Source organism: Sciurus carolinensis, chromosome 1 (genome assembly GCF_902686445.1).
Source record: "Sciurus carolinensis chromosome 1, mSciCar1.2, whole genome shotgun sequence".
NCBI classification, from domain to species: domain Eukaryota; kingdom Metazoa; phylum Chordata; class Mammalia; order Rodentia; family Sciuridae; genus Sciurus; species Sciurus carolinensis.
In genome coordinates, this window is record NC_062213.1 from 165,897,594 (window position 1) to 165,919,307 (window position 21,714).

The 21,714-nt window shown below is 50.3% G+C and overlaps 1 protein-coding gene across 5 annotated transcripts in view; it reads right to left on the reverse strand.

Annotated features, from left to right (window-relative positions):
- The window catches only part of Acot11 (acyl-CoA thioesterase 11), a 54,676-nt gene extending 39,001 nt beyond the window's left edge, over positions 1-15,675 (reverse strand). Inside the window, exons 1-2 of one of the 5 annotated variants that reach the window (XM_047557855.1) lie at positions 15,531-15,675; positions 5,678-5,770 (exon numbers count right to left, since the gene is read on the reverse strand). In XM_047557855.1, coding sequence (XP_047413811.1) covers positions 5,678-5,752 — 75 coding nt within the window. In that variant the 5' untranslated portion in view covers positions 5,753-5,770; positions 15,531-15,675. Of the gene's footprint in view, positions 1-2,801; positions 2,925-5,677; positions 5,771-10,286; positions 10,521-15,530 lie in introns of those variants that run through there. The other 4 variants (XM_047557874.1, XM_047557846.1, XM_047557885.1 and 1 more) reach the window with 4 other exon arrangements.
- Positions 15,676-21,714: the final 6,039 nt, after the last annotated feature.

Sequence of the window (21,714 nt, forward strand, 5' to 3'; positions counted from 1 at the left end):
GGGCTGGCTGGGTCAGAGGGCAGGAGACCTAATAAGGTATAAAATCAAGACCACACAAGGATGAACAAGGTCAGAAAGAGGCCAACTCTAGCAGGTGATCCACGTTTATCTTTGTTAAAACTCCTATCCGTTACTTGCAGGAGCTGGGGACACAGCAACGAGCACCACAGTCTCACGGACAGACAAAAAGCAAAAGGGAACAAGGTCATCTTAGAGAATGCACAGTGCCATAAGAGAAAAAAACAGGGATGTCATCAAGAGAGAAGGTGAATTAGGAGGGGAGACAGAGAACTCCTGTCTCAGCTAAGTGGCAAGGAGTGACTGCAAGGCCCTGGGGCCGCAGGGTGACAGGCGACAGAACAGAGGGTTTGCCTGTCAGCGGGAGAGAAGGCAGTGGGGGAGAAGTCAGGAGAGCAGACAGCGCCCACGTGGCCCAAGGCCACGCAGGTCCCCACAGCGGCTGGATTTCCCTCCAGCACCACTCGCTGAGGGCTTCCAGGCAGGAGGGTGAGAAGGGAAGGCCCAGGAGTGGAATGAGTGTCAGATGGTGGGGCTGGTTACTGAGTTAGAGACACCCAGTGGGGAAGTAAGCAGAGGATGGAATCAAAAATTAGACATCTCTCTCTCTCTCTCTGTCTATTTGGTACCAGGGATTGAACCCAGGGGCACTTAACCAGTGAGTCACATTCCCAGCCCTTTTTTTTTTTTTCTTTTGAGACAGGGTCTCCCTAAGTTGTTAGAGCCTTGCTAAATTGCTGACGCTGTATTTGAATTTGCAATTCTCCTGCCTCAGCCTCCCGAGTTGCTGGGATTATAGGTAAGTGCCACCACACCTGGCAAGAATAAGACATTTAAAGAGAGGTATCAAGGAATTCCAGGGCAGGCATGGTGGCACCTGCCTGTAATCCCAGTGATCCAGGAGGCTGAGGCAGGAGGAAGGCAAACTCAAAAGTCAGTGTTGGCAACTTAGTGAGACCCTGCCTCAAAAGAAAAAATAGAATGGAGCTGGGAACTGTGGCTCACACCTGTAATCCCAGCAGCTCGGGAGGCTGAGGCAGGAGGATTGTTAGCTCAAAGCCAGCCTCAGCAATTTAGTGAGGCCCTAAAGCAACTTAGGGAGATCCTGTGTCTAAGTAAAACATAAAAAAGGGCTGGGGATGTTTCTTAGTGTGTTAAGCACCCCTGGGTTCAATCCCTGGTTAAAAATAAATAAAAAAAGAAAGGAAGAAAAGAAAAGAAAGAAAGAAAGGGCTGGGATGTAGCTCAGGTTCCAGCTTGTAGTCCAGTGGAGATGACGGGCGACCCCTGGAAACACCAGCATGTGGGCGTCTAAAACTCACAGGACTCTGCAACTTTGTGGTCAAAAGGCAGATGATTTTTTGCTACTCCTTCTACTGAGACATAGAATCTAATCCCCTCCTCTGAATCTGAGTCACCTTCAGTGACATTTCAACCGTGCCTCTAAGACCAGATCATGAGAAGCCTTGCTGCTTCTACCCAGGCCTCTGGGACTTCCTGCTCTGGAGCCCTCTGCCAGATAGGAAATCTGATTCCCCCGAGACTGTCACACTGAAGAGGTCATACGTGGGTGCTCTGAATGGCAGTCCCGGCTAAGCCCAACCTTGAAGCCATCCCTACCGAGGAGCCAATGAAGCCCCTCTGCCAGCTAAAAACCACCAAGTTACCTCCACCAGTGCCCACAGGGCAGAAGAATCACCCAGCAGAGCCCTGCTGGAGCTCCTGGGTAACGAAATCACGAGATGTAATAAAAGTTGTTCTAAGTCACTTTGTTTTGAGGTAGTTTGTTTGCAGTCTTAGTAACTAGTACGGACAATGTCCAAGGAGAGATGGGAGCCAGAGAGACACACACTCCATACTGAGGGACCATAGAAGGAGCCTGGAGGGAGCAGTCAGCGAGGTGGGAGCAGTCCCTGGGGAGGGTGGCTCTTCAGGAGGTGACCTGCTGGTCCGCTAGCAGAGCTGAAGCAAATGGGGAGAGAAGCTGTCCCCAATTTAACCAAGGAAGGGAGTCAGAAGGAAAGGGAAGGGGGGCTTCTGTCAGAGTGACTTAGGGAAAGGATGAGAGGTAACCAAGTGGAAATGGGGACGGCAAGACTGGGATTGTGGCTCAGTGGCAGCCTTTGCCTGGCATGTGTGAAGCACTGGGTTGGATTCTCAGCACCACATATAAATAAAAAAATTAAAAGGGTCCATTGACAACTAAAAATATATTTTTTAAAAAAAATAGTCGATTCCTTAAAAAAGAAGAAAGAAAGAAAGAAAGAAAGAAAGAAAGAAAGAAAGAAAGAAAGAAAGAAAGAAAGAAAAGGGAACCACAAAACACTCATGGTTTTTAAGAGGCAAATGGAGCAAAGAAACATGGTAGTAGTTGGAAGGGGACATGGGGACAGGAAGGACTTTGTTTGCCTAGCGGTTAGATGTTAGGGCTCTCATGCGCTAAGGAACAGAGCCAGAGAGCTGCCCACAGGACAGGAACTGCCCAAGAAGTACCCTGACAGAACCTCAAAGATCGCTTTTAAGAGTCGGGCACCATGGCACATGCCTATAATCCCAGCTGCTCGGGAGGCCGAGGCAGGAGGAATTCAAGTTCAAAGCCAGTCTCAGCAAAAGCAAGGTGCTAAGCAACTCAGTGAGACCCTGTCCCTAAATAAAATACAAAATAAGGCTGGGGATGTGGCTCAGTGGTCCAGAGCCCCTGTGTTCGATGCCCCGTACACCCCCCAACCCCCCAACAAAAAAAGATGGCTTTTAGAAATCTAAGTCTACCATTTGCCACATACCCACTGGCTGCAAGGTCCAGTCCTTGAGCCTCCTTTATCTCCCAACTCCACTCTGAGGCAGAAATCCTCACTTCACAGGTGAGGAAAACAAAATTCATCAACGAAAGAGTTCCCCAAGGACACCTGGCAGCAGAAGGCAAAGGTGAGGTTGAACTGGGGCTCTCCCGATTCCAGCACCCAGCAGGGGCTCTGCAGAGGGCACACCGCAGGAGGGAGGTCAGGTCACCAGTCCACAGCACTCCTTTCCTCTTGTTTTCTACAGGTGCTGGGGATCCCTCCCAAGGTCGCCCACAAAGCTAGGCAAGTGCTCGACCACCAAGCCTCATCCCCAGCCCCTGCCCTTGGCACTTCAGAGAGCCCTGTCAGTAGCCTCCCCGCTCCCTTGCCCTCCAGGCAAGAGGGGAACACAGCTGACTGGGGAGGTGGTCTCCGAAGAGTGGGTCTCACCTGGGCTGTGGAAGGATCTCTGAGGTAAAGGCACCCTGGCTGTCACCATCACACCACCACTCCCTGTCCACAGGGCCAGCCTGGCAAGCTCAGAAGTCCCTCCCACTCACCTATTTGCCTAGCTAAGAACCAGTTTCTGCAGGAGACACACCTTCTCTTAGACTTGCTGCCTAGAAGCCCTGCTTTTATCTTCAGAATCAAGGGAAGGGTGGGACCAGAGCAGCTCGGAGTCCCAAGAGGCCCTCAGGGTGGGGCTAAGAAGCAGTGTGGGGCTCTTCCCTTCTGACTCTCTTGGGGAACAGCCCCTCCCCTGGCCCCAAGTCATTTAACCTTTGGCCCCTTCCTCTCTCGGGCCTACTCCTTCCTGTACCCCACTGCTTGCAGAGTCTGTAGGCATGCAGACCCACCTAACATTTATCTCTCCTCAAGCTCATGGTGTGAACCTGCTCAAGTGACAGGGTCTGTCACTACCCTGTAGCCCTGCCATACAGAGAAGAAACTGAAGCTGGGAAACAGTTAAACAAGAGTGCACCAGGGTCCTCTGACTCCAGACCTCCCCTCTGTCCCTGCCACTACTCACGGGGGCTGGATCCCTGGAGAAGGAAGAGAGAGGTACTGGGTCTCTCCACAACCTTCTCAAGGGATCAGAAGAAAACATGGATCCACCTGGTTCAGAGGCCTGGAGGCTGCTGGAAACCAGAGCTGCCTTAAGAGAAGCCAAAGGGCTACTCCCCTGAACAAACTCTGACCTGGGACCAGGACCACACCTGGGCCAGACCACACCCTGGGGCAAATCATGGCTTGTTCTAGGGTCACAAATAGGACAAAATTTAGGAGTGGAGAGACCTGAGAATTGGCACTGTCCTCCCCCCACCCCCCCACCCCGCGTATCCACAGCAAGCCTCCAGAACCCCGGTTCAGCCTGGGCCCAGCCCAGCTGCTGACTCACTGGCTCTGAACAGCCCAACATGGTGAAGCACGGACAGCACATTCTAGACAGCAAAGTGCACACAAGGAGCCAGGAAAAGCGCCAGAGCAGGGGCCAGGGCACATGTCTCTCCGAGGTCCAGCATCTGGCTGTGATATTCTACAATGGCTCTGCAGGATACCATTGACTCCTCACCTAGCCCTTTAAGGGACAAGGAGTCGTGCCTCTGGCACAGGAGAGGGAGCTGAATGAAGCATGATTGTCAGGGGAGCTGAGGGCTCTGTGCCTGGGAGCCGTGGAGCTGAGATTCTGCTTTCTCCCTGCTGTGGTTCTGCTCACTCCCAAAGAGTCTTACCAGTTTGCGTCTACTGACATTAATGAGTTAATGTGTAACTGGCTGCGGGCAAATTATTACCACTGAGGAAGACCCAGGCCGGAGATATATATACATATTAATTACATGGCCAGGAGGGCCAGGAAAAGTATCCTTAAGGGGTCACTGCTAAATTCCTTCATTTCCTCATGGAACTGGCTCTTTCCCACCTCTCACATACAGGTGCGTCTGCCTGCACCGCACTTCCTAACCCAGAAAAGCCTTCAGGGTAAGCGAACCCATCACCTCCTCCAGCAGGCCTGTCCTGACCCCTCCCTGAGCTGGTAAGGGCCACTCAAGGCTTTCATCTGCCACAGCTTGGCCACATGGTATTGCCATCATCAGGTGATCCTCTCTCTATCTCCTCATCACCTGGGGGCACCTGAGGACAGTTCTAGTCTGACTCATTCCTGCATCCCCAAAGTGCCAAACTCTGGGCATAAGGCTGCCCCGATGCCACCTCTGATCTGCAATGAGGCTGCTCCTGGGAATGACAGGAGCACAAGCTTGCAGCCAGGGAGTTGGCAGAGGACCCAGCCAGCAATACCACCTGTCCCTCAAACCACAGGACTGAGCAGGTACAAGGCAAATATGTCAGTTTCTTCGCTCAGCCTGGTCAGACCAGGACAAGATAAAGAACCCCAGGACCCAGCGTCCCTACCCAGCTGGAGCCTAGGATCAGACAAGACTTCAAATTGTCTAACTAGCTCAAAGTGACTTTAATTCCAGAGCCTTGATCTGAAAAGTCAGTTGAGCTAGGCATGGTGGTGCACACCTGTAATTACAGCAACTTGGGTGGCTGAAGCAGGAGGATTGCAAGTACAAGGCCAGCCTCAACAATTTAGTGAGACCCTGTTTCAAAATGGAAAATAAAAAGGGCTAGGGAGGTAGCTTAGTAGTAAAGCACCCCTGGGTTCAATCCCCCATACCAAAAAAGGGGAAAAGAAAGTCCGTTGAATACCAGCAGGCTTGCAGAGCTATTAGGACATTTAAATATGCCTGACACTTAGTAGGTCCTCAACAGAAAAGTTAGCTTTTACCATCTCAGTTAACCGACCAGCCCTACCACTGAGCCCTTGAGGAAACTCAAGTCCAGATGAGATGGGGAAAAAATGAACGAGTACTTACCACGGCCAATTGTGTGCCAAGGTCTACATTCCTCCAATGTCTCATTCTATCAACAATCTGGCAAGTTTGTTTCATAGATGAAGAAACTGGAGCCTACAAAGGCAAAGTGGGTAGCAGGTCTCTGGACCCTTCTGCCATCTGGCAGAGGAGTGGTAGCTCTCCAAAGGTCCCAGGATGCCAGCGTAGTCCCCCTACCAGCCCAGGCACAGGCGAGGGGCGGTGGCACAGCTTTCCCCAGACCCTGATATATGTGTGGAAGGATCAGCTCAGACAGCCTGGGACCCAGGCTGTCAGTGTGCAATGGTGGGCAGGGGAGGCTGGATGGGGCAGGGTGGGTGATGGAGACCACCCACTGCATGCACAGAGGGTTCAGATGCCTCCCTGCCAAGACAAGACCTGGAGAAGGGTCCCAGGCTAGCCGGTGGGTCCTGAGTCTCTGGCCAGCTTCGTGACCCAGACACCTCACCTTATTTCTTTGTGCCTGGTCTGTACTGGGGCTCATCCTAACCCTGCCTCCCTGCTACAAGGAGTTAGGAGTCCTTGGGAAGGCAGTTGGGACTGTCACCATGCTAGCCATATAGAGAAGCAGAGTCAGGAGGCTTTTGCCCCTGGGTCCCTGAGTCCAGCCTGCAGGGGCTGCGCATCTTGCACTAAGTCCGGGGACCAGAGAGCCTCAAGGAACTTACAGCACACCAAACCTTTCAGCCTACAAGGCCCAGACACATAGCTACAGCATCTCAGAGCCTCATCTCTGCCTCTTCCAGCTGTCCTGCCCCTGGTTCTCACCACTCCAAGCCACATGGGCTCCATTCAGCTGTCAGACACGCCAAGCTTCCACGCCTCACAGCGTACAAATGAACACTGTTCCTTCTGCCTGGAAGGCTCCTCCCCAGATCTTCCCTTGGCTGACTTTTCTCAGTCATCAGGTCTCTGCTCAGCTGTTACCTGCTCAGAAAGCTTTCCCCTGACCTCCCTCACTTCTCTCTCAGTTCCTAGGGCTCCAGGCAACCTGTGAAGCCCTGCAATGCCAACTACTAGCTGTGTGACGTGAGGAAAGTTGCTTAATCTCTCTGTCTCAGTTTCACCTTTAATATGAACACAAGGACATTATCCACTTCACAGAGTTGCTGTAAGGAATAAGTGAGATAATGGGAGCTTGGTCCACAACTAGCACTTACATGGCCATGACTCTTATTCACAGCACTTCATACAGATTTTCGTTGGTATTTATTTGACTATCATTTCACCATCTGTCCTGTATTAGCTGTCAGTTCCATGTAGCCCTGGGCCACATGTTAATCCCCCAGTAAGCACCTGTGGAGGGATTGGAGGAGCACATTCTGAGCAGACATCATTAACTCTGGGGCCAGGTAGAATGGGGATTCAAACAGGAAGCGATGGCTGACCTGGATTTCGACGGGTAGGAAGAGTCCTCCAGACAGATGAAGAGCACAAAGGGTATCTGCCCATGACCAGCCTGGGCTTCACATGCAGCTCCTGAACAGGTTGCTGATGACTATGCAAGTCTCACCTCTTCCTCTGGGACCCCCTCAGCCCACTCTGAGTCCCTGTGGTCACGACTTCATTCAATTGTTTCTGAACACTTACTGTGTGACAGGCACATCATTCTATGTCTACAAGTCTCCACTCCTCCACCACTCCTCCTCCTCCAGGGAGACCAGCCCCTGCCTTCCTGTCAAGACCACCCTCAAGGTGGCACACAGAACTGTCACAAATGTTAAGGTTCCTAGATGTCAAGGCTGGGGGACCTTCATGATCACCCAACATGCTGAGGCCCAGAGAGAGGAACACCTGGCCCAGGTCACTCAGTGAATAAGGAGGTGAACCTAAGATTCTAATCCAAATGCCATGTCCTAAACCTCCCCACACTCTGGGCCAGACCCCTAACAAGGCTGGGAAGGTTGAGGTGGGACAGAAACTCCTCAGTTTCTAAGTGAGGTAGTACAATCATGCTGGAGGGAGGGAGCCACACACAGGTCTGCGAACACAAGCACAGACGCCCAAGCTGTTTGCTCTTCCGCCACCCTGATGCCAGCACTGCCTGGGCACAGGGTATCTTGGGAGAATTGGGACAAACATTCCTGTCACCCTTGCTGGAATAAAAAAGGTGTTGAGCTGTACTGGGAACTGACCTGGGCTGGGCCAGACCTGAGGCTGGATATAGGTTCCCAAGTCTCTCAAGGGTCTGGCCAGCCTCCCACTAGGGTGCCTATGGGCACCTGGCAGCCAGGAGGGCAGGACTCAGCTCCCAGCACAAACTGACATCTAGGACAGGGAAAGAAGAGACGTCCATTGAGACAGGACAGGGGGAACTTTCCAGCATCCCCAGATCAGCACAAAGCACCCTGCCTGCCACCAAACTTGATGGCACTCACAGTTTCAGTCACTCACTCAGTCAATTATACATATCACATGTTCGCTAGGTACCCAGTAGTAAGTAGGAGCCAGAATGACCAGACTGCAGCACCCATTCTGTCCACAGTGCCTTAGGATACTGGAAAGGGTCCCTGAACCAGGCAAAGCGGGACTTGGGAGGCAAACCCCACTTCTGTTCCCAGTTTAATCTGGTTTCTTTAGTTCCCAGTGAAGACAGTTTCATGGGGTTTTTTGGTTTGCCTGCTTTTCATTAAAAACAGCTTTGACACCAAACAAGAAATGTCCCCAAAATCTCCTGAATTCAAGAAGACCTAAGGGAAAAAAAAAAAAAAAAAAAAAAAAAAAAAAAAAAGAAGACCTAAGGGAAGAGGCAAGGGAATCCAAGAAGCTCTGCCAACCAGGCACAAGTTCAAAGGTAGCAATCAAGGTCACAGTGCTTTTAGCTGATGTGAGGTCCCTTGTGTTCTCATGAGCCCAATTTCCTCCTCTACTCCACGAATCAATGGAGGCAGTGCAGGGGATCTGAACGGTGGCTGGGTGAATAGTTGAATGTCATTTCTGGACCTTCATCTGGCTGTCTCAGTTTCTTTCTTTCTTTTTTTGTACCAGGGATTTTACCCAGGGGCACTTAACCACTGAGCTACATCTTCTGTCCTTCTTATTTTTTATTTTGAGACGGGGTTTTGCTAAGTGGCTCGGGCCCCGCTAAGTTGCTAAGGCTGGCTTTGAACTGGGATTACAAGAGTGCCACCACCATTCCGGGCTCTGTCTCAGGTTTCTTAAAAGCTCAAACTCTGGAGCCAGGAGCACTGAATTCAAACCCCAGCTCTGCCACTTCCTACCAGAGTGATCTGGGACAAATCACTTCACTTCTCAGAGCCTCAGATTCCTTATCTGGAATATGGGGGTGATAAGAGAACTGATTGAGTTAATACGTGCCTGACTTCGGCTTGGTGCCTGGCAGAGTCAGCACACATGAGGATCTGCTGCTGTAAAATGGTGGTAATAACACTTCTCTTACCCACTCCCTTGTCCCCAGTTACCGATGAGGATTAATGGGAAAACAGTTCTGAAGGGTTACATATGACAGGGCCCAAGAGAAGACACAGTAGCCTATTCACCTGGAAGACACTCTCTCCCCTGAGCTCAGGGGACAGGAGCAAAAGAGGCCCTGCTGTTCAGATCCCACCTGGCCTGGCTGAGAAGTCAGCCAGTTCCCATTCATTCACTAATCATTCCCTGGACTCTGGCCAGACCCAGCTCTGTGCTGGGTCCACCAGGAGCAGCTGCAAGGAGCTCACTGGCATGTGGGAGAGGTGGACATTCAGGTCAAGCACGCGTTCCAGTATGAGAAGGCGCTCATGTAGTGGTGCACAGTGAGTGATGTGAGAAATCTGGGAAGGCTTTCCAGAGGAGGCGGCATCTGAGCTGAATCTGAGGGCTCAGGAGGAACTTGCCAGAGAAGCACTGGGAGGGGGACGGTGCCAGGTTGAACGGTGGCTGTGCAGGTGGAGGTGGGGGATAAATAAGACATTTCTTTGTTCACCCCAACCTCTTTTTAAAAGTTTTTGCTAAAAATGTCCTCAATAGACCGCCACTGTACGCCCAGCAAAGCTCTGCCAGTCTGTCCTGAGCCCTTCTCCAGGCACCAGTTCAAAGGCCCCTGACAGGCACTGGGAGGCACTTGGGTCTCCCTGGCCTCAACACCTCATCTCGGTTCCAAAGTTAGGAGGTTCTAGGGGAAAGTACTCTTCAAGGTCACCCCACAGAACATTTTTCCACAAGGCCTTGCCCTCCCGTGGTCCTGCACTTGCTCTGTCACACTCAGTCACACCCTCATCGTGTAACTTCCATCCATCGCTCAGTGGCCTTCGAGCCGGAGCTGGAACACCACAGAGCCAGCTCAGGTGGCCAGCAGAAACCCACACACGACTGCGCCTGGAGAAACGCACACCCCAGAAGAATTCCAGAAGAACTTGCGGCAAGTGACTCCTGTCAAACAGCGGGCCCTGGGGGATCCAGTCCCTAGGGCTTGTTTGGAAATTGCTGCTTATAATTAAGCAGCCCCAGGGTTCTGCAATTTCTTTTCCCGAAGAAAGCTAGAAAATGGCCCGTGGATAGTGAAAAAGAAGATGCAGAACTTCTAACTTAAAAAGGAAACGTTACTCTTTCTGGGTCCCCAGCCTCCCGTGCCCCAGCCCACCGGCCATACCCTTCGCAGGTGATTTCCGACATTCTGGATCATTGCGGCCGCTAGCTGTAAGGACCAGGCTGTGGGGAGCAGCGCGCTCCCAGAGACAGCCGCAGGTCACCTGAGCCACAGCCGGCTCCCGGCTCCCGCTCCAAATGCAGCCGGCGGCCTCGGGCTCCTCCTCCCGAGCTCCCGCCCTCCGCAGCCAGCGCTTCTCGCCGCGTCCCAGCCTCTCTGCAGCCGCCCCTGCCACCCTCCTCTTGGAACCCCTGCGCAGAAGGGTCGTCATCGGCTGCCAGCCGGGAACTGCCACCTTGGAGGCCAGTGCCCGCCCACTGGGCACCCAGCCGGAAGCTCACTCGGCTTCCAACCCCAGCCAAACTCCAGTCACCTCCACTTCCAGCCCCCACACCCGCTCCGTCATCCTCCCCATGGGGACCCTTGGCTCCAGGATGGTCCCCAGGGGCGGGAGATTCAGCTCCAGCCCAGATTTCCATCTGTCCACAAGGGGTCAGGCTGCAGCATGGCGGGAGGCCAGGGAGCTGCCAGCCACTTCGCAGAGAGAGGGCCGACCCACCTGCTAGGACTCTTCACCCTGGGGAGAGCCAGTCGCCAGCTCTACCGATCCAGGCTGTCATGTCCAGCAGCTGATGGCCAGAAGCAGGGCACAGCCCCTTGTAGTGACCACCAGGATTTTTCCCCTTCTCCCTTTGGCTTCTACAAGAAGCTTGACCAGAGTCCTTGACACTCAAGTTAGACGTGGGACAGTAAAAAGGCTGAAGGAAGAAAAAGAAGGGGGGGGGGGAGGGGGAATCCAGGCAAGGGAGCTGGGGTAGACAAGTGAATGGAGGAAGGTAACAAGCACCCCATAACAACCAGGCCCCTGCTGTGAGCCAGGCTTCATGCTGGTCCTCCATCCAGCCCCACCAGGAAGGTTCCCTGGGGCAGGGAGGTGCCCCACGTGGAACACCCATAACCACAAGCACCTGGGAACTGATCAGGCCAGCTCCCAGCCCTCTACCCTCTCCTCTGTCCCTCATGCTTCTAGTTCATTCTCTACAAACTCAATAATGTCTCTTCTGGGAATGTCTTGCCTATGAGACATGGATTCCACACACTAATGTGTTGTGTGATTCCAGGCAAGTCCCCTCCTCTCTAGGCCTCCCTGCTCTGGGAATCAAAGACTATAATGTCCTTTGCTGTGAGCTCAGGCCTTGCCCTCAAAACCTTATATCTGTTAGCAGTTCTGTGTCTACAATGAGAAATTAGAGTCAGCAAGACCTTAAAGACAGCAAGATGGCCCTCAGTGCAATGGCACTGAGGATTGGGGCAAGCCAGGTGGCTTCCTGGCAGTGCTAAAGCTGGCCTGAAGTTTGAATGGATCTGGATAGGCTGAGAGGAGGAGCGGGTGGGAGGCCTAACAGGAACAGAAGAGGATGCAGGGCTCTGAGGAGCCCCATCTTGCAGGAAGTCTGGGAGCCTGTCATGGAGGGCCTAGGATGCCGAGTGCCTCTGAGAATGACGAACACACCCGACATGACGAAGGCCTCATGAGCTGAAGAGGGCTCACAAAACCTCCCTGGATGGGTAAGGAAACAAGCCCCAAGAGGGACAGCTCGTCTCACTGGGTCCCTCAGATAAGCTGGCAGGCAGGCAGCCAGAGCAATGCCAGGGCCCTCACTATGTAAAGTAAGGACTGGAGACCCAGAGAGCTTCTGGCCCCAGCCACCTTCTCTCCAGAGGACCACCATGTCTCAGCCTCACTGGATTTAGCCCAGTGACCCCATCTTAGAAAAGGACAGAATGAGGCCCAAGGATGGAGAGTGAGTCACCCAAAGTGAGGACACTGTCTAGAATCACCACTCCTGACCTCAAGTCCAGAGCCCTCTCTACACAACCCCACAACAAAGCATAAAGTGAGAGGCTTCAGTTAGACTTATGAGAAGACTTCCAGAGCAACTGAATCAATCTTATTGTCAGAAACAAGCAATGGAGAGCTAGATCTTTCTGCAGAGACCCATCCAGCCCACAAAGGCCTCCTCTTCTCCATGCTATTTATTACAGAATTAGCTCCTGTCTCATCACCCCAACAGCCTTCACCGTCTCTTCCTGCAGAGAATATTCTCATGGGTGTATGCTTCCCCTTTCCAACTCACCTGGCAGTCCCCTGAGGGCTAGAACCACATCTTACTCATCTCTGTTCTCCCTGCCCACCAGCCCCCAGACCAGGGCCCCAAATGCAGGAGGCATAAAACCCATGCATGAATCATAGTCCAGAGAAGCCCAAACTTCAGCCTGAGTCAGGACCACCTGGAAGGCTTGTTAAAATACATTGCTGGGCCCATCCCCAGAGTTTTTGGCTCAACAGAGCCAAAGTCGGACCCAAGAACTTGCATTTCTAACAAGACCCCCAGTGATGCTGATGCTGATGGTCAGGGATCTCACCCTGAGAACCCATAAGCTAGGTCAGTCCTCCCGTGTTACAGTTGGGGAGAATGAAGCCTGGATTTATTTTGTTTGTTTGTTTTGTATCAGGGATTGAATCCAGGGGCACTTAAACACTGAGCCACATCCCCAGCCCTTTTTTACATTTTATTTTGAGACAGGGTCTCGCTAAGTTACTATGACTGGCTTTGAATTCATGATCCTCCTGCCTCAGCCTCCTGAGCTGCTGGGACTACAGATGTGCACCACCACACCCAGCACAACAGGCTTGTTTTTGGTTTTAATTTTTTTTTGTAGTTGTAGATGGACAGAATGCCTTTAGTTTATTTATTTATTTTTATGTGGTGCTGAGGATCGAACCCAGTGCCTCACACATGCTAGGCAAGTGCTCTGCCACTAAGCTGCAGTCCCAGCGGGCTTGTTTTTAATGTGGAAAGAGCTTGTGATGTCCTCAGCCCAAAGGCCCAGTGTTCTAGTGAGCCCCTGGGGCACCCAATGTCTGCAGAAAGCCTGCCCTGGAAGCCCTGTGAACCCAGAGGATTTTCTCCTCCAAGGGTTCCTTTGCCCGCGCTACGTCGGTCTTCACTGGCCCCACGAATGGGCCTTCCTGGATGGAGCACAAATGTCTGCATTCATTTTTCAGGTCCATGCCCTTTCTCCCCACCCAGTGATAAATCACAGTGGAACGATCTTCATTGATATTCCACGGTGACTGAGTTGTCACTGTCGGGCAGGGTCTGTCTTTCCCATTTGACTCATAAGCACAGGGACCTCATCAGAGTCATTTTAGTCCCCAGGATAGGCCCTGATATTACAAAGTAATGGAGGGATGGATGAATTGAATGAACGAATAGGTATAGGACTAAGTGAGGAAGTTAATGAGTGAATAATAACCAAGCCCCAAGAAATTCCTTCTGTTGGGCCTTTAGCCTTCCCAGATAGGACCGCAGAATCCTGAGTAGGAGGGGCCCTCCAACATCACCCACTCTAACTTCCACTTTTCAGTACCCTCCATGGGCCAGAATCTGCAGCTCACACCCATCCCTAGGATCCCAGTCTCCATCTGCATGCCCCAGGATGAAGGGTGAACTCCATCAAGGCTGCCTATATAATGAGAGAGCCACTCAGCGCAAGGCTGCTCCCCTGGGGCCTGAGACAGCTGGCTGAGACGGGGAGCACAGCCTAGGCCTACGTGCAGCCTCCCTGTTCAAGCTCTCTTCTAATCCTTCTCAGGCCTTGAGCTTGCTGCCCACTGTTCCCTCACATTCTTGGGGCTTCTTTTATTCCTTCCGTTGCCTCCACCCCACGGTTTCAGAGTAATGAAGAGTCTACATCCAGACCTTACTTACACCACTGACGCACTGCTGAAGTGCCACCAGCTCCAGGAAGCCTTCCTGGCCCATCCTAAGTGGCATGCATGGCACACTCACTTCACAGCCCTTTATGTCTCATAGTGCTTCTTCTCTTAATTTCAGAGAACTTGTGCTAACTTCCCCCTTTTTGACCTTAAGGAAGCTAGCAGCAGAGATGGAATCCATCATTAGAGTATCCTCACTCCACCACACACACACACACACACACACACACACACACTGAGTTTTGTGTGTGTTTTGAACACTGAGTTTTGCTTTGTTTTTTTTTGTTTGTTTGTTTTGTGTGTGTGTGTGTGTGTGTGTGTGTGTGTGTGTGTTTGTACTGGGAATTGAACCCAGGGACACTTAACCACTGAACCACTCCCCCAGCCCTTTTTTATATTTTATTTAGAGACAGGGTCTTGCTGAATTGCTTAGGCCCTCCCTAAGTTGCTGAGTCTCACTTTGAATTCATAATCCTCCTACCCCAGCCTCCCCAGTTGCTGGGATTACGGGCATGCGCCACGGCAGCCAGCTCACTCAGACCCTTGAACATAGTAGATGTTTAATAAGTGTCCCCAGAATGAATGAATGAGTAAATGTGAAAGGACAAGGGGCTGTGTGAGCAAATGGAAGAACAGCGTGCATAAACATGGGATCAAATGAATGAAGTGCAAGGGCATGCTCCTCAGTCCCCTCCTGTTCCCCAGGCTGAAGGCTCAGTTCCTTCTCAGGGGGTCCCTGGGGCGTGGCAGAATACAGGAAGCTGTGGGATAAATGTAGGGGTGGGCAGGGACCCACGAAGGAGGAAGGGGTGGAGGAAGGGGGTAGTGATGCCAGCAGGAGGTGACGTGGTTCAAAGCCAGGCCCACTCACATCCCCAGCCCTTTGTGGAGAAGAAGCTGGGGAGACCTGTGAGAAGCAGACTAAATGGTGCAGGGAGAGAAGCCGGCAAGGTGGGGATGGAGAGAGGGTATGCCAGCAAGTCATGAAGGCCAGCTCCAGGAGGGAGGAGTGCAGTGCAGCCAGCCCTGAACTCCAGCCTTGAAGGCCGGGCTCCGGCTCTCCCCAGCTGGAACCCCCTCCTCGGCCCTGCTGCTGCAGCTCTGGCCCCGCCTGACTTCCTTGCACAGGGGCTTTTCACCACAAGGGCCAGTGCTAGGGCCCCAGCACATGCCCGAGTAAGTCAGCATTGGCTGCACCCTAAGCCCCTAAGTCCCCCCCCAGGCCAGCTCTGCAGTGAGAAGCCCGCCCACCCCAGCTTCACATCCCAGGATGCTTCAGGCCCTGGCATGCCAAAGCGAGAGGGCGTCGGGCACGACCTGGCCTGTCGGGAGGCCACCTTGGAAGAGAGGCCCACCTGCCTCCGGGGAGACCTGCGGGGAGGAGGACCCGGAGGGGAGACTCCCAGGACACGTGGCCCTTCCAGGGGAGTGGGGGAGGGGCTGGCGAGCGGAGCGGGGCTTACCCAGGTGCTGGAACCCTCGGAGCCAACGGCTTGCTTGCAGGGCAGAGGCCGGGGAGCGTCGGAGGCGCCAGAGCAGAGGCTGACGCGGGAGGCTGCCGAGAGGCTGGAGGGAGGCGCGGAAACGGCGCCGGCAGAGGCGAAGGCGGGAGCGGTCGGGACGAGTTCCTGGACGAGAATGCTCGGGTCCCTCCCCCGCCCGGAGCGGGTGGGGCGGCCCTGGGCTGCTGGGCCAGCAGATCACAAAAGTCCAGGTCCCCTGGCCGGCGCCAGACTCTCCAGCCCACCCCAAGGCGTCAATTCCTGAGCACTGGACGGAGGCGGAGATGCTGGCACTGGGTCCTGGCCGAGTGCCCCTGGCGCTGGGGCGCGAAAACTGCCTTCGTTATTGCTAAGCCAGACCCTTAAAGTCTTAGAAAGGACTATCTGCTAGTCAACCTCACCTTTATAGAACACCTACTATGTGCCCAGCCCTGTGCTGGGATGAGGTTCTGAGTAGGACACGCTGTCCTTGTCCTTATGGGTATTGAGAGCTGGGAAAGGACAAAATGAATGATTCCACACAGCGCAAAGATAATGAATGCCAGCCGGGATCTCTTCACTCAGAGTGAACCACTGTCAACATCTGGGAACATGTGCTTCCAGTCAGGCTGGAGCTGAGAGATGTGGGCACCCCCCACCCCCAGTGTAGTATGTATGTTGCATTATATATGACATGAACTATCTGATAAGGAATCGCTCATAGCATAATGGACTCAGAGGCTGCTTTGGCTAAAAGCAGTGACTTTACCTAGACCTGCCTATGTCTTACGGTAACTGAAAACAGGATACTGCTTGGCATCTCTGCCTTCATTTTATGTCTGTTTCCTTTATTATCTTACTAACTCTGTGACCTACTCAGCTCCGCACACAGACATGTTAATCATTTAAAGGATGTTCATCTAAAAACTGATAACTCAAGGTTTATTAGCTCTAACTTTACCTGACCTATCTCATTTCCCTTCAAGACTTAGCCAAGAGTTGCAAGTGAGGTAGAATAGAAGAAATAAGAAAGAAAGGAGCCAGACGTGGTGGCACAGGCCTGTAATCCCAGCGGCTCCGGAGGGTAAGGCAGGAGGATTTCGAGTTCAAAGCCAGCCTCAGCAAAAGCGAGGCGCTGAGCAACTCAGTGAGAACCAGTCTGTAAATAAAATACAAAATAGGGCTTGGGATATGGCTCAGTGTTCAAGTGCACCTGAGTTCAATCCATGGGTACCCTCCCCCAAAATAAAAGAAATAGAAAGGAGCCCAGGTGAGGTGGCACAAGACTGTAAGCCCAGTGACTCAGGAGGCTGAGGCAGGAGGATTGCAAGTTCAAGGCAATCTCGGCAACTTAGTGAGACTGTTTTCAAAATAAAAAAGGACTGGGGATGAAACTCAGTAATAAAGTACCCCTGGATTAAATTCCCAGTACCAATGGTGGGGAGCAGGGGCAGGGGCGGGGGCGGGGGGGGGGGAGAAGAAGAAGAAAGAAAAGGAAGAAATAGAAGATAGAAAGAAAGAACAAGGAAATGAAATTTTGATTCAGAAGTTCCTCATACTCTTCCAGGCCTGTCATTCCCCAAACCAATCTCTCTCCTAAGGCAGTCACGCCCAAATTCCTGGGAAATCTGTAAATTTTAAGGTTAACTATAAATCTATTTACTTTATGATAATTACCTTGAGAACTGTTAATTAATCTTCCCAGTAAATAGATTAAATAAGGAGAATTACCCCATATTTTGAAAAACCTGTCATTTAGGGAGTTTTCCAGCACTCTATTGATTATATAATGAAGACCATGTCAGCCTAAAGATCCTGAGATTGACCTGACCTTCATAATCTGCCTGGTGATCACCCAACTGATATCCCTACATCCCTTCTCACACACACCCCTCACCAAGTTTGCTTACTTACTTACCTTACTTTTTTGTGGTGTTGGGGATTGAACCCAGGGGTGCTCTACTACTGAGCTATAACCCAGCCCTTTTTATTGTGAGACAAATACTCATTATGTGGCCCAGGCTGACCATGAATTTTCAATCCTCCTACCTCAGCCTCCTGAGAACCTGGGATTACAGGTGTGTATCACTGAACCAGGCCCAAATTCCCTTTTAAAAGAAGAGCCAGGTCAGGCACGGTGCTATGTGCCTGTAATCCCAGCAACTCAGGAGACTAAGGCAGGAGGAAGATCAGAAGTTTAAGGTCAGCCTGGGAAACTTAGTGAGACTGTCTCAAAATAAAAAATAAAAAGGGCTGTGGATATAGCTCAGTGGTAAAACACCCCTGGGTTCAATTCTTGGCACCAAAAAAAAGGAGTCAGGCAAAAGCTCATCTCTCTCTTTAGATTGCCTACCTTCTCTCTTGGATATGTATCTACTTTCCTAAATAAACCCCTGTCTATGCCCCTGGTGCATACTGAAATTATTTTTTTTAATGTAAGCCAAAGACCCTGCTCATCCTGAGCTGAGTTCCCCCTTCTGTCTGGGAACTTCTTGGACTCTTTTCTGAGGCACCTCATCTCCTATGACCCAAGGACATTCGACTGTCAGCTTCTATAGCATCCTGTCTCAGTCTTCAGTTGTTGCCTGATACCTTTCAGGACAGTAGACCTTGCAGGCAAATCACCGTATGATGAGACTGTCCTCGTAAGCAGGAGCAATCGTCTCATGGTAAGTGAAATGCCCCTTCAAGTAATGAGGACTCCTCTGGAGCCACCTCTCTGCAGAACGAGAACAACGATCATGATCAACCAGACCACAGTTTGATCAAGACTGTTTAATTATGCATACCTCTTCCCCCACCCCAATTCTTTATCTAAAACTAAGGATCATGTGAATCCCCCAAAGTCAGGGCTCAGTTGCTGGATCTCACTCTACCTTCCCAATACAGCCATATTGATAAAGTTCTTTTCCTGCTTTTTGCCATTACTTTTCCTGTTTGGTTTTTGGGGTAAGTGACTGGATCTGGCTTGGTGGAAGCCTGGGAGTCAGGCCTATGGCCTAGGACACCAGTAGTAACAGGCGTGGAGGGGCCAGCTAGCTCGCTAGATAGAAGAGCCAGTGTTGGGATACATGCTCATCCGGCAGACAGACTTGACAAGTACAGCGGTGGTCCCTGAAGAAAATGCCTCCAAGGAGGAGGAGGGCAGCACAGGGAGTATATTCCACACCAGGACTGGGGCCGGAGGGGCCGGGCATTCCAGGCACCCAGAGGGCTGATGCCGGAACCCATCCTGCCCATTACTCTAGGGAGAAAGGGACAGTTGGTAAAAACAGCTGCAACCGGCCATACCTGAGCCCCAAGCAGCCTCCTGTGAGGACCTGCGGTGGTAACAAAGATGAGGGCCCTTGTCACTGGCTTCAGCCACACTCTCAGAGCACCCTAAGGGTGAGACCCTCAGGGCCAGAACCATGAGTACCCCATGGGTGGGCCTGGACAGCAGTCTGGGTGCCAACACAGACCATCTCTGACTCAGCAGGCAGCATTTTACTGACCTCAGCTCAGCAGGGGTCCTGGCTGTCAGCAACTGCAAATGACATCCAAGACCCTTTCCTAGACATCTGAGGACACCCAGAAACCTATGGGACTGGTGGACTTTGCAGAGAAGAGGAATTCCCACATTGGCAGGATGATTGGGGTAGCACAAGCCACAGTGGTCCCTTTTTTTTTTTTTTTTTGCATTACTGGGGATTGAACCTAACAGTGCTCTACCACTGAGCTATGGCCCCAGTCCTGTCTATTTTTTATTTTGAGACAAGGTCTTGCTAAATTTCCAAGGTTGAACTTAAATTCGCCATCCTCCTGCCTCAACTTCCCAAGTTGCTGGGATTATAGGCATGCACCACCATGCCCATTTAAACATGGATAAATTTTGAGGGCATTATGCTAAATGAAATAAGCCAATCACAGGAAGATGAATACTATATGATTTCACTGAATGAGTTATCTAAATTAGTCAATTGGTGGAAAAAGAAAGTAGAATTGGGGCTGGGGTTGTGGCTCAGTGGTAAAGCACTTGCCTAGCACGTGTGAGGCACTGGATTCGATTCTCAGCACCACATAAAAATAAGTAAATAAAATAAAAGTCCATCAAAAACTAATAAAAGTATTTAAAAAAAAAAGAAAATAGAATTGTATTTACCAGCAGCAGGGGGAAGGGGAAAAAAGAATTATTTAATGACTTCAGAGTTCAAGTTTTACAAGAAGAAAAAGTTCTAGAGAATGGTTGAATGACAATTTGAATATACTTAACACTACTAAACTGTTACACTTAAAAATGGTTAAGATGAGCCAGGTGAGGTGGCACACACCTATAATCCCAGCAACTCAGGAGGCTTAGGCAGGAGGATCTCAAATTCGAGGCCGTCTCAGCAACATTTCTATTTTGTTCTGCTGGTCTATACTTTTTTCTTTAAGCCAATACTACATTTTCTCAATTATTATAACGTAGTACCAGTCTTGTAATCATGTAGTAAGTCCTTTATCATTTCCAAAGTTGTTTCACTATTCTGAGTTCTTTGCATTTCTTTTTTCTATTTTTGCAGTACTGGGGATGGACCACAGGGTCTTGTACATGTCAAACACTCTTATCTCTAAGCTATACTCCAATCCCTTTTAAAATTTGGAATCAGCTTGTCAATTTCTTTTCTTTCTTTTTTTTTTTTAAGGCTGCATGATTTGTTTGTTAGTTTCTTTATTTGTTTTGGGTACTGGGGATTAAACCCAGTGCACTTTACCACTGAGCTACATCCCCAGTCCTTCTCTCTCTCTCTTTTTTAAGCTTTTCCAACTTTTATTATGGAGATTTTCAACAAATATTTATAGAGAACAGAATCATGAACTCCAGTATTCATCACCCTACTTCACAATTATCAAGTCCTTTTTTTAACCTTTTTTATAGGCCTAAACTTTCTTGCCATCGCCCTTCTCAGATTTATTTTGAAACAAATTCCAGACATATACAATTTTATTTCTAAATATATATCTTTGAAAATTAGGAACTCTGTGACCATACCCCTGAAGTTTATAACTTCTTTTTTTTTTATTTTAATTTATTTTTATTGTAAATAGGATACATGTTGTTTCTGTTTGTACATGGAGTAACAGCATACCATTTGCATAATCATACATTTACATAGGGTAATGATGTTTGATTCATTCTGTTATTTTTTCCTTCCCCCCAACCCCTCCCACCCCTCTTTTCCCTCTATACAGTTCCTCCTTCCTCCATTCCTGTCCCCCTCCCACCCCCCATTATGTGTCATCATCCGCTTATCAGCGAGATCATTCATCCTTTAGTTTTTTGAGTTTGGCTTATCTCACTTAGCATGACATTCTCCAATTTCATCCATTTGCCTGCAAATGCCATAATTTTATTATTCTTTATAGCTGAGTAATATTCCATTGTATATATATACCACAGTTTCTTTATCCATTCATCAATTGAAGGACATCTAGGTTGGCTCCACAGTCTGGCTATTGTGAATTGAGCAGCTATGAACATTGATGTGGCTGTATCTCTGTAGTATGCTGATTTTAAGTCCTTTGGGTATAGGCCGAGGAGTGGGATAGCTGGGTCAAATGGTGGGTCCTTTCCAAGTTTTCTAAGGAATCTCCACACTGCTTTCCAGAGTTGCTGCACTAATTTGCATCCCCACCAGCAATGTATGAGTGTACCTTTTCCCCCACATCCTCTCCAACACCTGTTGTTGCTTGTATTCTTGATAATCGCCATTCTAATTGGGGTGAGATGGAATCTTAGTGTAGTTTTGATTTGCATTTCTCTTATTACTAAAGATGGTGAACATTTTTCCATATGTTTGTTGATTGCTTGTAGATCTTCTTCTGTGAAGCGTCTGTTCATATCCTTAGACCATTTGTTGATTGGGTTATTTGTATTCTTGGTGTAGAGTTTTTTGAGTTCTTTGTTTATTCTGGAAATTAGTGCTCTATCTGAAGTATGAGTGGCAAAGATTTTCTACTACTCTGTAGGCTCTCTCTTTGCATTGCTGATAGTTTCCTTTGCTGAGAAAAAGTCATTTAGTTTGAATCTATCCCAGTTATTGATTCTTGCTTTTATTTCTTGTGCTATGGGAGTCCTGTTAAGGAAGTCTGACCCTAAGCCAACAAGTTGAAGATTTGGACCTACTTTTTCTTCTATAAGATG